General features: G+C 65.2%; 1 protein-coding gene across 4 annotated transcripts in view; it reads left to right on the forward strand.

Annotated features, from left to right (window-relative positions):
- Nucleotides 1-11,218, forward strand: part of BRF1 (BRF1 general transcription factor IIIB subunit) — a 56,723-nt gene extending 45,505 nt beyond the window's left edge. For all 4 annotated transcript variants that reach the window (XM_070477699.1, XM_020897686.2, XM_020897684.2 and 1 more), the window contains 12 exons: nucleotides 717-810; nucleotides 1,577-1,703; nucleotides 2,122-2,161; nucleotides 2,250-2,342; nucleotides 5,733-6,002; nucleotides 7,011-7,072; nucleotides 7,537-7,618; nucleotides 7,692-7,747; nucleotides 8,077-8,390; nucleotides 9,703-9,754; nucleotides 9,933-10,104; nucleotides 10,213-11,218. In XM_070477699.1, coding sequence (XP_070333800.1) covers nucleotides 717-810; nucleotides 1,577-1,703; nucleotides 2,122-2,161; nucleotides 2,250-2,342; nucleotides 5,733-6,002; nucleotides 7,011-7,072; nucleotides 7,537-7,618; nucleotides 7,692-7,747; nucleotides 8,077-8,390; nucleotides 9,703-9,754; nucleotides 9,933-10,104; nucleotides 10,213-10,250 — 1,400 coding nt within the window. In that variant the 3' untranslated portion in view covers nucleotides 10,251-11,218. The remainder of the gene's footprint in view (nucleotides 1-716; nucleotides 811-1,576; nucleotides 1,704-2,121; nucleotides 2,162-2,249; nucleotides 2,343-5,732; nucleotides 6,003-7,010; nucleotides 7,073-7,536; nucleotides 7,619-7,691; nucleotides 7,748-8,076; nucleotides 8,391-9,702; nucleotides 9,755-9,932; nucleotides 10,105-10,212) is intronic.
- The last annotated feature ends 111 nt before the right edge of the window (nucleotides 11,219-11,329 follow it).

Raw genomic sequence — 11,329 nt, forward strand, 5'->3', positions numbered from 1 at the left:
CGCGTGCTTCCTCCCAGAGCTGCCTCCCGGCTCCCCCTGCCCGGTCCTGACCCAGCCCTCAGGGCCTCTGCCTGCTCCCTGGTGGCCTCCTCGGCCGTTGGGAGTGGGCAGGACCCTCAAGCCAAGGGGACTCCAGGCTTCCCAGCCTTGACCCGAGGCCTGACTGGAGGCGCAGCGTTCTGAGTCGTTGCTGCAGCCCCGCCCCCCCATTTGGACCTGGAGCCCCGCCGGCCCCCTCTCTCTCCCTCCCGCCCCACAGGGTCAGGGCTGTGTGGGGGCATGTCCAGCGCCGAGCCTGCGTCCCCAGTTTCCAGCCCAGAGCTGGGCCTTTCCAAGGGCCAGCCAGTTGTGGTCACCGTGTGCAGCGCAGCAGGGTCCATCCCGTGTCTCCTCAACGTTCCCGTACGCCTCAGCTCAGAGTTCACACGCTTGCTTTGAGAGGTTACACAAAATTCTCTTTAATACTTGCATTTAAAAAAGGAGACTGTGAGCAGCACCTTCTTTGTTTTTAAAACGATCGTGTAATCGCTGGCAGCGTAGCCAGTGCTCTAGGGTTCTCACAGTCCGGAGCCTGCAGCACTGCCCACAGGAGGAGAGCAAGTCAGTGTCGCCGTGGCTCCCGGAGCCCCCGCAGCGGGTCACAGCCCTCTGCGCCCAGGGACGCTCCTGGTGTCGCTGGATTGTCCCCTTTCTGAATTCCCTGTGTTTCTTCCCAGCACTTCTGGTTGCAGCCAGGATGCATGATTTCCGGAGAACTGTCAAGGAGGTCATCAGCGTGGTCAAGGTGTGCGAGTCCACTCTGCGCAAGAGGTGGGTGGCTCTGGTCCTGCCTGGTCCCCGCCAGCTCCCCTCCACAGTCCTCTGTCTGTGTGGCGGCCCCTTTCTTCCATCCGGGGTTGAGAGGGACAGTGGCTTGTGAGGTCACCCTGACTCGCAGGTCAGGAATGGGTGCTGAGGGCGGCTGTGCCCATCCCCTGGCCGGCGCAGCCAGCGTGATCCACGGAGGTGGCAGCTGTCCCTTCCCAGAGTGGCCAGGGAGCTGCTTCTTGGGCAGCGAATTCCCAGAGTCATCGCGGCAGCTCCGGCCAGAGCTCCACTCAGCCTGGCGTGAGCAAGTCGTGGGCATGCCGGTCACTGCAGCCCGCTTACCCCGAGTCGGGAGCCCCTGATGGCTGTGTTTGAGCTGAGATCATATTCTACAGCAGCTTTCAAAGCAGAGGGAGTTTGGTTTGCTTATTTGATCTCTAGTTCTCTTTATGGATTTTTCTGTTAAACACTTTGAAGATTGTGTGGGAAATGGGCAAGAATTAATCATGGTTTCGCTCACTGCCACACAGGAGGCACTGGGGGCCTTCTTCCCGGAGTCTCCCTGAGGGGCCTGCCCTTGGCTCCCGGGGAAGCCAGCCTTCACAGTCCAGCAGAACCGAGAGGCTGCTGGGCAGGCCTGGGGCCCGTGCGCACAGCTGCGTGTGCGGGCGCTGGGCCCGGGCCCACGACCCCCGAGGGTTTCACTAACTGGGTGCTGGTTACTGTGCTGCTCGGGGGCGCCAGATTCCCTTTCCTCTGTGTGTTTCAGGCTCACGGAGTTCGAAGACACGCCCACCAGTCAGCTAACCGTGGACGAGTTTATGAAGATTGACTTGGAGGAGGAGTGCGACCCCCCGTCCTACACGGCTGGGCAGAGGAAGCTGCGGCTGAAGCAGGTGGCCCCTGCACGCGGCCTCCGCCGTCGCGGTGCCCCGTCATTCCTCCCAGACAGTGGCTTCGTTACGAAGACTGACGAGGGCATGCGTCCACGCACAGCCCCAGGAGAGGCGGGTGGGGCGCTGAACCCGGGGTGGGGGTGGCCGGGATGGGCTGCACCGGCCACCGTCCCTCCTGGGCCCCAGGTCCGCTCATCCGCTCGTGGGGTCTCCCCAGGCTGCCCGAGTGCTCCAGCACAGGTTCTCAGGGGAGCTTCCTTCCTGCAGGGCCCAGCATCTGTCTGGCCTGAAGCCACGTCCTGCCTGTTGGGGTGGGGCCCTGCCCAGGGCCTAGAGGCCTGCGGGCCCGGGGCCGAGAGGCCTGCGGGCCCACGGCCTGGTCCTCCCGCCACTAAACGCTCGTGTCCTTCCTTTGCAGCTTGAACAAGTCCTATCGAAACAGCTGGAGGACGTGGAAGGTAACCGCCCATCTCCCTGGACAGAGGCTGCAGGGCCTTACAGGGACAGAGTTCATGATCACTTTTTGCTTTTAACTTATTGTTTTAGGTGAGATAACCACCTACCAGGATGCCATTGAAATTGAGCTAGAAAACAGCCGGCCCAAGGCCAAGGGGGCGCTCGCCAGCCTGACGAAGGATGGTGAGTCCAGCCATGTCCGGAGCCACCCTGAAGTCTGCCTCTGCCCAGCCCCTCCCGCTGCCAGCCTCCTGCCCGCCTGGGGCCACCCTGGGCCTCCGTGCTCTCAGGACGCCCCGAGCCACCCTGTCCCCGGTGTGAACACGGCGCGCCTCGTGGCACTTCGGACGGTGCTGCTCTGGCGGTTTCCTGTGTTATCTGTTCGTGCCTTGAGTGGTTCGCCCTCGTTTTCCTGGCTGCGTTACTGGTCTCCCACTGAAGCAGCTCTTGCGCTGACTTATGGGCCCTGCAACCTCTCAGTGCTCCGCTGGCGACTTCCGCCCTCGGTTCTGGCCTGCGGTTGCTGCCCTGCCACGTCCCTCCAGCGGTGCGGGGGGGGGCCCACACTTGTCCCGCGTGCTGACGGGGTGCTTTGCTGGCGCTGTCCCTCCTCCGTGCCGCTGTGTTGTGGCCACAGGTCTGCTGGTTGGAGATGCTTGTGGTGCTTGGGGAACAGGCCCCCTGGGCTCCATCCACCAGGGCTGGGCTCCGTGCCTGCCGGGGTGACCCCCGTCCACGCTGTCAGCTGTGTGATGCTCCCACAGGCAGAGGTGGTCTGCCAGGCTGAGGCTGGCTTGTTTTCGGTGTCGGGCGCCCCCTGTGGGCCTGTGTGCACGCCTGGCGGTCTCTGCCCTGCCCGCCTGCCTCCCTGCCCACCCTGGCCATGTTCCCCTCTGGACACAGTGGGGCTCTGCTCTCCGGCCCAGCCTGGACCTCTCTCGCCACGAGGACCTGGCTCCCCTGTGTCTGCTCACGTGCCTTTTGCGAGGCGCTCCCTGGGCCTTGGGAAGCGTGTGTTCTCTCCCCAGGTTTTCTTCACGTGGTCTCTGGAGGTCTCTGTTTCTGGGCCAGCACCTGCTTACAGCCGCCCAGCCACGGGGCTGGGCTCGCTATCCCTGCCCGCATGCTTACCGGGTGCTGTGGAGGGACCACTGGTCTACTCCAGGTCCAGCTTCTCCTGACCGGAGCATCGGGGACGTGTCCTCTACGCCCGCCGCTGGTTACGGGACCGTCTCCACGTCCCACCCCAGCCTCGCTCCTGGTCCGCCCTCCTTGGTGTGAACTCCTTCCTCTGACCCCCGGCCTCCGAGTGGCCCCGCCCTGGCGTGGGATGGCCTGCCTGGGGAAGCCGCCGCTCCCCTGTGAGGAGGAGGAGGCTGGTGCTGGGGGGCGGGGTGAGGAAGGGCCGCACCCGCCGTCAAGTCCGTCCCGGAGGCCACGCTGAGTGTGTGCAGGGTGCTGAGCTCTGGGACCCCACGGCGGGCCAGTGTCCTCGCTCTGCGGGCCCTCCCGCGGGCTGTTGGTGACACGCGCGCTGATAGCACAGGCTTCCATGCGAGGGGCCGTGAGGGCGTGAGGGGGTCGTGCATGTGGTCAGCGGCATGTGTCACAGGCCAGGGGCCAGCGGGCACCCAGGCCAGCCTGCAGCTGCCTCCTGCAGCTGGAAGTCGGTTGTGTCTAGAGTACTCTGTGAGAGGGGTCGTCTCTTCTCCGGCTTTTTCGCTCCGTGCTGTTGCTCTGAGAGGCCCGTCCCGTCAGTCCTCTGGGGCAGGGGTCCCGAGTGTCTGGTCCCGGGTGGAAGTCCATCAGTCAGTCAGTTCAGTCACTCAGTTGTGTCTGACCCTTTGCGACCCCATGGACCGCAGCACGCCAGGCCGCCCTGTCCATCACCAACTACTCTTGGAGTCCACCCAAACTCATGTCCGTTGAGTCAGTGATGCCATCCAACCATCTCATCCTCTGTTGTCCCCTTCTCCTCCTGCCCTCAATCTTTCCCAGCATCAGGGTCTTTTCAAATGAGTCAGTTCTTTGCATCAGGTGGCCAACAAATTGGAGTTTCAGCTTCAGCATCAGTCCTTCTAATGAATATTCAGGACTGATTTCCTTTAGGATGGACAAGTTGGATCTCCTTGCAGTCCAAAGTACTCTCAAGAGTCTTGTCCAACACCACAGTTCAAAAGCATCAATTCTTCGGCTCTCAGCTTTCTTTATGGTCCAACTCTCACATCCATACGTGACTCCTGGAAAAACCATAGCCTTGACTAAACGGACCTCTGTGGGCAAAGTAATGTCTCTGCATTTTAATGTGTTGTCTAGGTTGGTCATAGCTTTTCTTCCAAGGAGCAAACGTCTTTTAATTTCATGGCTGCAGTCACCATCTGCAGTGATTTTGGAGCCCCAAAAATAAAATCAGCCACTGTTTCCATTGTTTCTCCATCTATTTGCCATGAAATGATGGGACCAGAAGCCATGATCTTAGTTTTCCGAATGTTGAGTTTTAAGCCAACTTTTTCACTCTCCTCTTTCACTTTCATCAAGAGTCTCTTCAGTTCCTCTTCACTTTCTGCCTTAAAGGTGGTGTCATTTGCCTATCTGAAGTTATTGATATTTCTCCCGGCAATCTTGATTCCAGTTTGTGCTTCATCTAGCCCAGCGTTTCTCATGATGTACTGTTCGTATAAGTTGAATAAGCAGGGTAACAATATACATCCTTGACGTACTCCTTTCCTGATTTGGAACCAGTCTGTTGTTCCATGTCCAGTTCTAACTGTTGCCTCCTGACCTGCACACAGATTTCTCAGGAGGCAGGTCAGGTGGTCTGATGTTCCCACCTCTTTAAGAATTTCCCACAGTTTGTTGTGATCCACAGTCACAGGACCTGGGTTATGTGCAGTATGGGACTGTTGCATGTAAACCACTGTGAACATTTGTGTCCATCTTTGCTTCCTTTTCTCGAGGGTAAATGTGGGGGAGTGGCGTTGCTGGGTCGGGGAGACGTGGTCGGGTGGTTCAGAAGCTGCTTCCCGACTCGGCAGCCACAGGCGCGTGGTGTCCGCCCTTGCACTGAAGCTGTGGGGGGGAGGCACCCACAGGCTCGCCGTGGCTGCAGGCGCCTGTCATGACAGGTGACCACCTGTGCCCACCTGCGACGCCGCTGCTGGTCTCTGCTCCCAACTTTCGCGCAGCTGTGACGCCGTTGTGTTTTCAGAGTTGCTCACAGTCCAGAGGCAGGTCCTTGTCAAACGTGATTTGCAGATGAGTCTGCAGCTTGTCTTTTTGTCTTCCTAAACATTGTCTTTCAAAGTAGAGTTCTCATTTTTGATGAAATCTGACTTATCAACGCTGGAGTCAACATTTCTTCCCATCTTTTCTCAGAAACGTGTGTTTGTGCTCGCAGCTGTTAGGCTTGTGTCTGATCTGTTCTGAGTTGGCTTTTACATCGCGTGTGTGGTGTGGGCGCGCTGGGGACAGGCCCCCCGCTGGGAATGTGTGCAGCTGCATGGAAATGCTGTTCCCCGGGTGGGCGCTGCGGCCTCCTGCATGCTTGACAGGGGGCGTGTGAAACTGTCCTAGGCTCCATTGAGGACAGCACGTCCAGCTTGCTCGGAGAGGAGGACACGGAGGATGAGGAGCTGGAGGCCGCGGCCAGCCACCTGAACAGAGACTTCTACCAGGAGCTGCTGGGGGGCGGCGTCCCCGGCGGTGCGGCAGCGGCGGGGGGCCCCGCAGCAGGCGGCAGGCCCCCTGCGCTGGAGTCCCTGCTCGGGCCTCTGCCCACGGCGGCCAGCCTGGGCATCTCGGACTCCATCCGGGAGTGCATCTCCTCCCCGAACCGCGAGCCCAGTGAGTGCCGGGGGCTGGGGCGGCGGGGGTTTCCCGGCTGGGCCGTGGGAGCTGCTGAGGGGCAGCCTTGTGTGAGGGCAGGTTCGGGAGGGGCTGTGCCGGCAGCCGGGTGCCCGCAGCACTTGGCAGTGTCTTCGTGGCCCTTGGCACTGGCCCAAGCCCACAGCATGGTTGGCTGTGGCCACCATCTCCTTCCTGCCCCTCAGCGCAGGAAGCCAAAGCCACACGTCACAGGGGGCCACAGGGGCAGACTGGCACCCCCGCCCGTCCCCTGCGTCGGCCACCTCTCCACTGGACGGACGGGCACTGCTTGCTGGGCTCCGGTGCCTGCGGGGCCCTCCCCACGAGGAAGGCAGGGCTGGTTCCCTTGCGTCTCACGCGAGCATGGCCTCATCTCCTCCCTGGCACTGGGGGCTCGGCCTCTGTGTGAGGAGCCCCTGTGAGCGGGACGCTGCTCGATGCCCACGCTGTTCCCTGCAGGCGGACGGGGGCCCTGACGCAGACCTGGCTCACCTGCTGGGCACGAGCAGGCTGCACCCCCGGGGCTGCTGCGCCAGGGCGCCCGGGTGCAGGGCCCTGAGCAGAGGGCTCGCACGGGGCCCGGGGGCAGCAAGAGGCCGTCCTGGCTGCGGCCGAGAGCAGGGCCCCCACTGCGGGCAGTGAGGGCGCAGGGTGGCCCGATGCCCCTCTGTGGGCCGGGACCCGCAGGCCGAGGGGGCGGAAGGGTGGCAGCCCAGAGGTCTGGGGGGGTCCTCAGCGCGGTCATGGAGGCTCCCTGGAACCCCCTCCCTGGAACGTTGTTGAGGAGCTCCTCTGTAAGGAGCGTGAGGACAGGGTCTCCTCTGGGTCAGAGTTGTTTCCCCCATGAGGCCCTGGGAGCAGCGTGGGGGGAGAGGCTTGGAGCCGCCCTGGCCCAGCCTGGGGCCCCAAGCCCCGAGCCAGCCCCGGGTGAGCTGTGCGCCTTTTCACGGGAGGCCGAGCCTGAGTCCAGCCTGTGCTTCCCCCCAGAGGATGCCTGCGGGGATGGGGAGCTGGACCTGAGCGGCATCGACGACCTCGAGATTGACCGGGTAGGCGCTGCCTGCGCATGGGGCCTCCCGGGGCGGGGGCCAGGTTGCGCCCCCTGGGGAGTCCCAGGCCTGCGGTGGTAGTGGGCTCTGAGCAGGCTGCCCGGCAATGCCAGTCCGCGGGCAGCGGGAAGCCCTTCCCCTGATTTGTCAGCAGTTGCCTCAGGCCTGTGGCCACTGCCGGTTCTTCAGCTGCTGTTGTGGCCGTCAGTGCAGCTCCTTCTCTGGGACCCTTGAGCCTGCACTCTGGCAGGCCTGGCTCCTGTGGCCTGGGGCCTGCGAGCTGCTTGGGAGGGTGCAACCCTGGGGCTGGCCTGGGGAGGGCGGGGGACGGCGAGCCGAGCTCGGGCTCCACACACGTTCCCTCTTGGGTCAGGGACCTGCTTCCTGACTGGCGCGCACCAAGCGGGCAGCCTTGTGGCTGAGCTCCAGGCATGCCCTCTGAGTGACCCTGTGCTCTGCCCCAGTACATCCTGAATGAGGCAGAAGCCCGTGTGAAGGCCGAGCTCTGGATGCGGGAGAACGCTGAGTACCTGCGGGAGCAGAAGGGTGAGTGCCCGCCCAGCGCCCGCCCAGGTGCCCGGGACGCGGGCCTCTCTGACCCCGCTCCTTGGTCTTTCAGAGAAAGAAGCGAGAATCGCGAAGGAGAGGGAGCTGGGCATCTACAAGGAGCACAAGGTGGGCGCCCCCCCGCCCCGCCAGGGTCCTCAGTGCACACCTCCGGGCTGTGCTGGCAGCCTCTCGCCCGCAGGTGGCCGGCCCCTGCCCTGGATGGTCCCGCTTGAGGCGCAGGACGGCTGGGGGCTGCTTGGTGGGCCGCGGGCCGAGGGCAGTGCTGGCCACCCAGGGGCCCATGTCTCCGGGGAGGGTGAGAGGCCCCAGCCAGCCCTGATGGCGTGAGTCTCCTTCCCAGGAGTCCAGCTGGTGCTCCCTACGTCCTGACTGGCACCTCGCTGGTTCGTGGCACCAAGACCCACAGGAAGTGTAATTTCTGTGTTTCCCTCAAGCCCAAGAAGTCCTGCAAGCGCCGGGAGCCGATCCAGGCCAGCACGGCCGGGGAGGCCATCGAGAAGATGCTGGAGCAGAAGAAAATCTCCAGCAAGATCAACTATAGCGTGCTGCGGGGCCTGGACAGTGGGGGCGGCCCGCCCGGGGAGGATGGCCCCCCGTCCCGGGAGCATGGCCCCCCGCCCGGGGAGGACACAGCCCCCCAGGGGGAGGCCGCCCGGCCCCCAGAGCGGACCAGTGCCCGGAGGCTGTCCCGGCGGAAGACGCCCTCCAGAAGAAGCCGGCCTGACCCCTCGACCAGCGTGGGCAAGAGGTACTGTGCCGGGTGGGCCTGGGGGACAGGCTGCGGTCACTCACCACCCGCATGCCAGAAACCAGTGTCGGCCTCCGGAGCCCCCGCCACCATGGTGGGGAGCTGAGTGGGGCTCCAGGCTTGGACGGGGCCCGCAGCATCAGAGACGGTCCTGACTGAAGAAATGGGGTAGGGGGGAGGCCAGGCCTGTTGCCCACTCAGGGGCTCTGGAAGCCCCCACACTGCCCCACCCTGGGAGAGGAGACCACAGCGCGGCTGGCAGGGCTGGGAGAAGCTGGGAACGCAGCCGCAGGGCCCTTCTCATTGGGGCCGGTGGGCCTCCCTGCGTGGACAGGTCCAGGCAGCTCTGCACACCGGCCCCTCGGGCTCCCTTTAGGCCCGAGACTGGTTGGCGTGCGCCCCACCTGGCCCCGGGTGTGCTCGCGGGGCGCTCCCGGGGGGCAGGTGGTGCTGGGCTCTGTGGGGCTGGACCCCCACCCTCCCCCTCCTCCATCAGTGTCCCTGGTGCTCGTAGGCCCTGCTCAGAGGCCTGGCCGCCCACGGGGCAGTGTGGGAACGGCTGTGGGGCACGTCGAGAGGAGGGCCCGAGACACAGACCTGTCCCTTTGGCCTTCCTCCTGCACCGCTGATGCGCCTGCCCATGGGGCGGCCCTTGGGTGCTAAGGAGCGTGCCTCTGGCTCCCACCTCTTGGGCTCCGGGACTCCGGGCTGCTCTGCCCGCCCCGGGTCACTGCTGCTGCAGCCCCGCACACCCGTTTCCCTGGAGAACCGTCCAGCGGGAGGGACCGATTCAGCCCGCGCACAGCCGTGCCTTCACCTGCCGCCTCCCGCTCCAGGCTGCCGGCCAGGGCCACAGGGAGCCAGGGCCCCCGTGAGAGCCCTAAGCCCCTGCTGCTAGCGGGACAGGCTGCCCGTGGTCCAGCCAGAGACCCCTGCTGTTGGGTGTCCACCGCTGGAGGCTCTTGCGGGGTCCGTTGTGGGTGTGTACAGTGCAGTGCAGGCAGGACGATGGCGGCTGCAGCCTGAGGGTCCCAGTCCCCCCCACTGTGCCCTGCGTGGACGCGAGCAGGCCAAGAGGGTGGCCTGCCTGTCAGCGACCTGCCCAGCCCGCGGGGTCGGGATGGGTGGAGGGCGGCCAGGCCTGGGTGCAGGAGGCAACTGTGGGGCCAGCACTTGAGGCCCCTGGGGACAGGACCAGCGTCCCTGGCCTCCACACCCTGCCAGGTGCGGTCAGAGGCAGGCCTCTCCGGGCGGGTCCTCCTGGGTGGGGGTGTGGCTTGCGCTGAGGCCGCCTCACTGTGTGCTCTTCCAGGTTGAGGCCGATGGTGTCGACGCAGCCTGCGAAGAAGGTGGCGCTTGGAGAGGTGCGTTGGCGGGGGGCGGAGCTGGGCCAGGCGGGGATCCTCGGGGAAGAGGGTGCGGAGGGCGCACCCTCCCAGGCAGCGGGGCTGGGCTCCGGGAGCCGGGGCCCGGCAGCGGGGCGGTCCTGCCCCGGTGGCCCGGAGCATGCCCGCGCCTGCACAGCCCTCGCCTCGCCTGCAGGCCTCTGTCCCGAGCCCCCGCTCCCTGGAGGCCGAGCGCGTCAGGCCCGCGGCCGTCGTGGTTGAGAGCGGGCCTGTGTCATACCACGCGGAGGAGGACGCGGAGGAGGAGGACGCGGAGGAGGAGGACGGGGAGCCCTGCGTCAGCGCCCTGCAGATGATGGGCGGCAACGGTGTGTGCGGGTGGGCGCTCGGCAGGGCCACATCGGTGGGGGCGGGGCCGGCCAGGCGGCGCGGAGCAGCGGCCTCACCCCTCGTGGTTACTGCCTCGCGCTCTGCAGATTACGGCTGTGACGGGGACGATGACGATGGCTACTGAGGCGACCTCACGTCCGGCACGTCCGCTGGTGGCCGCGCCACCAGCTCCTGACAGTCCCCCGGCCTCGGGTGAGCTTGTGGTGAGCAGCGAGACTCGGTGACAAGATGGGTGCCCCGCTGCCCGGCGGCCCTCGCGCACAGCTGCCCGTGATCTCGTGGCCTCGCTGTCGGGACCCTGATGCGAGCAACTTGAGGAGCGTATCTATCTCACGGCAGAGCTGGGTCTCTTGCCCCAGGAACCCTTGCCGGTGGCTCTGCTGCGTCCTGTGGAGAGAAACTGTGGCCCAGGGAGTCCCAGCCGCGTGTCCAGGCTTGTGGAGGCCTGGTGGGTCTGGACCCTGCTCTATCCCGGGGGCCGGGAGCCTGCGCCTCTCGCCGCCTCACTGTGTCTGAGAAGCACTTTGCGTCCAGCTGACGCCCAGCCAGGCCCTCCCCGCTGTGCCCGGGCCCGGGCGCCCCGCAGACGTGCACCAAGGAGCCCACAGTCCGCCCGGCCCCGCGGGGCGGCCGGCACCACTCGGCAGACGCGGGTGCAGCTGTCTGGGCACCTCCTGCCTGAGCTGCACCTGGGTTCCTGTCCTCAGAGGTGTGACCGGCAGAGGCCCTCTGCTTGAGGGCACTCGGAACCTCCTGGGCCAGCCTCACTGCTGGAAGGCCCAGAGCACTTGCCCTGGCCTTGGGCATGGCTGCGCGGGGGACACCCACGAGGGGTCCACAGAGGCTTCCGCTCCTCCAGGCCAGCCTTGGCCACCCACCCCTCACGGTGGCAGAGCCACAGCCCCCTGCCCCTGGGGGCTCAGCCACCACCCCAGGTGGGCAGGCCCTGTGGTGTCCGCCCCAGAGGGCATCACGGCTCACGGGGGGATTTCGAGGCCCTTGCTTTGCCCCTCGGCTGGGACCCCAGGGAACCTGGCAAGCTGGAGTGAAAGGTTGGCTGGTGAAACAGGAAGATCGTTGCTTGAGCTGAAACCTTCTGAGTGTGTGGTCTGCAGCCCTGTCCGGCTCCCTGGAGGAGCGAGGTTGGGGGGGTGCGGGGTCTCCAGGCTCCATAGGTGCCCGGTTGTCAGCTGGGGAACCGGT

Source organism: Odocoileus virginianus, chromosome 16 (genome assembly GCF_023699985.2).
Source record: "Odocoileus virginianus isolate 20LAN1187 ecotype Illinois chromosome 16, Ovbor_1.2, whole genome shotgun sequence".
In the NCBI taxonomy this organism is placed as follows: domain Eukaryota; kingdom Metazoa; phylum Chordata; class Mammalia; order Artiodactyla; family Cervidae; genus Odocoileus; species Odocoileus virginianus.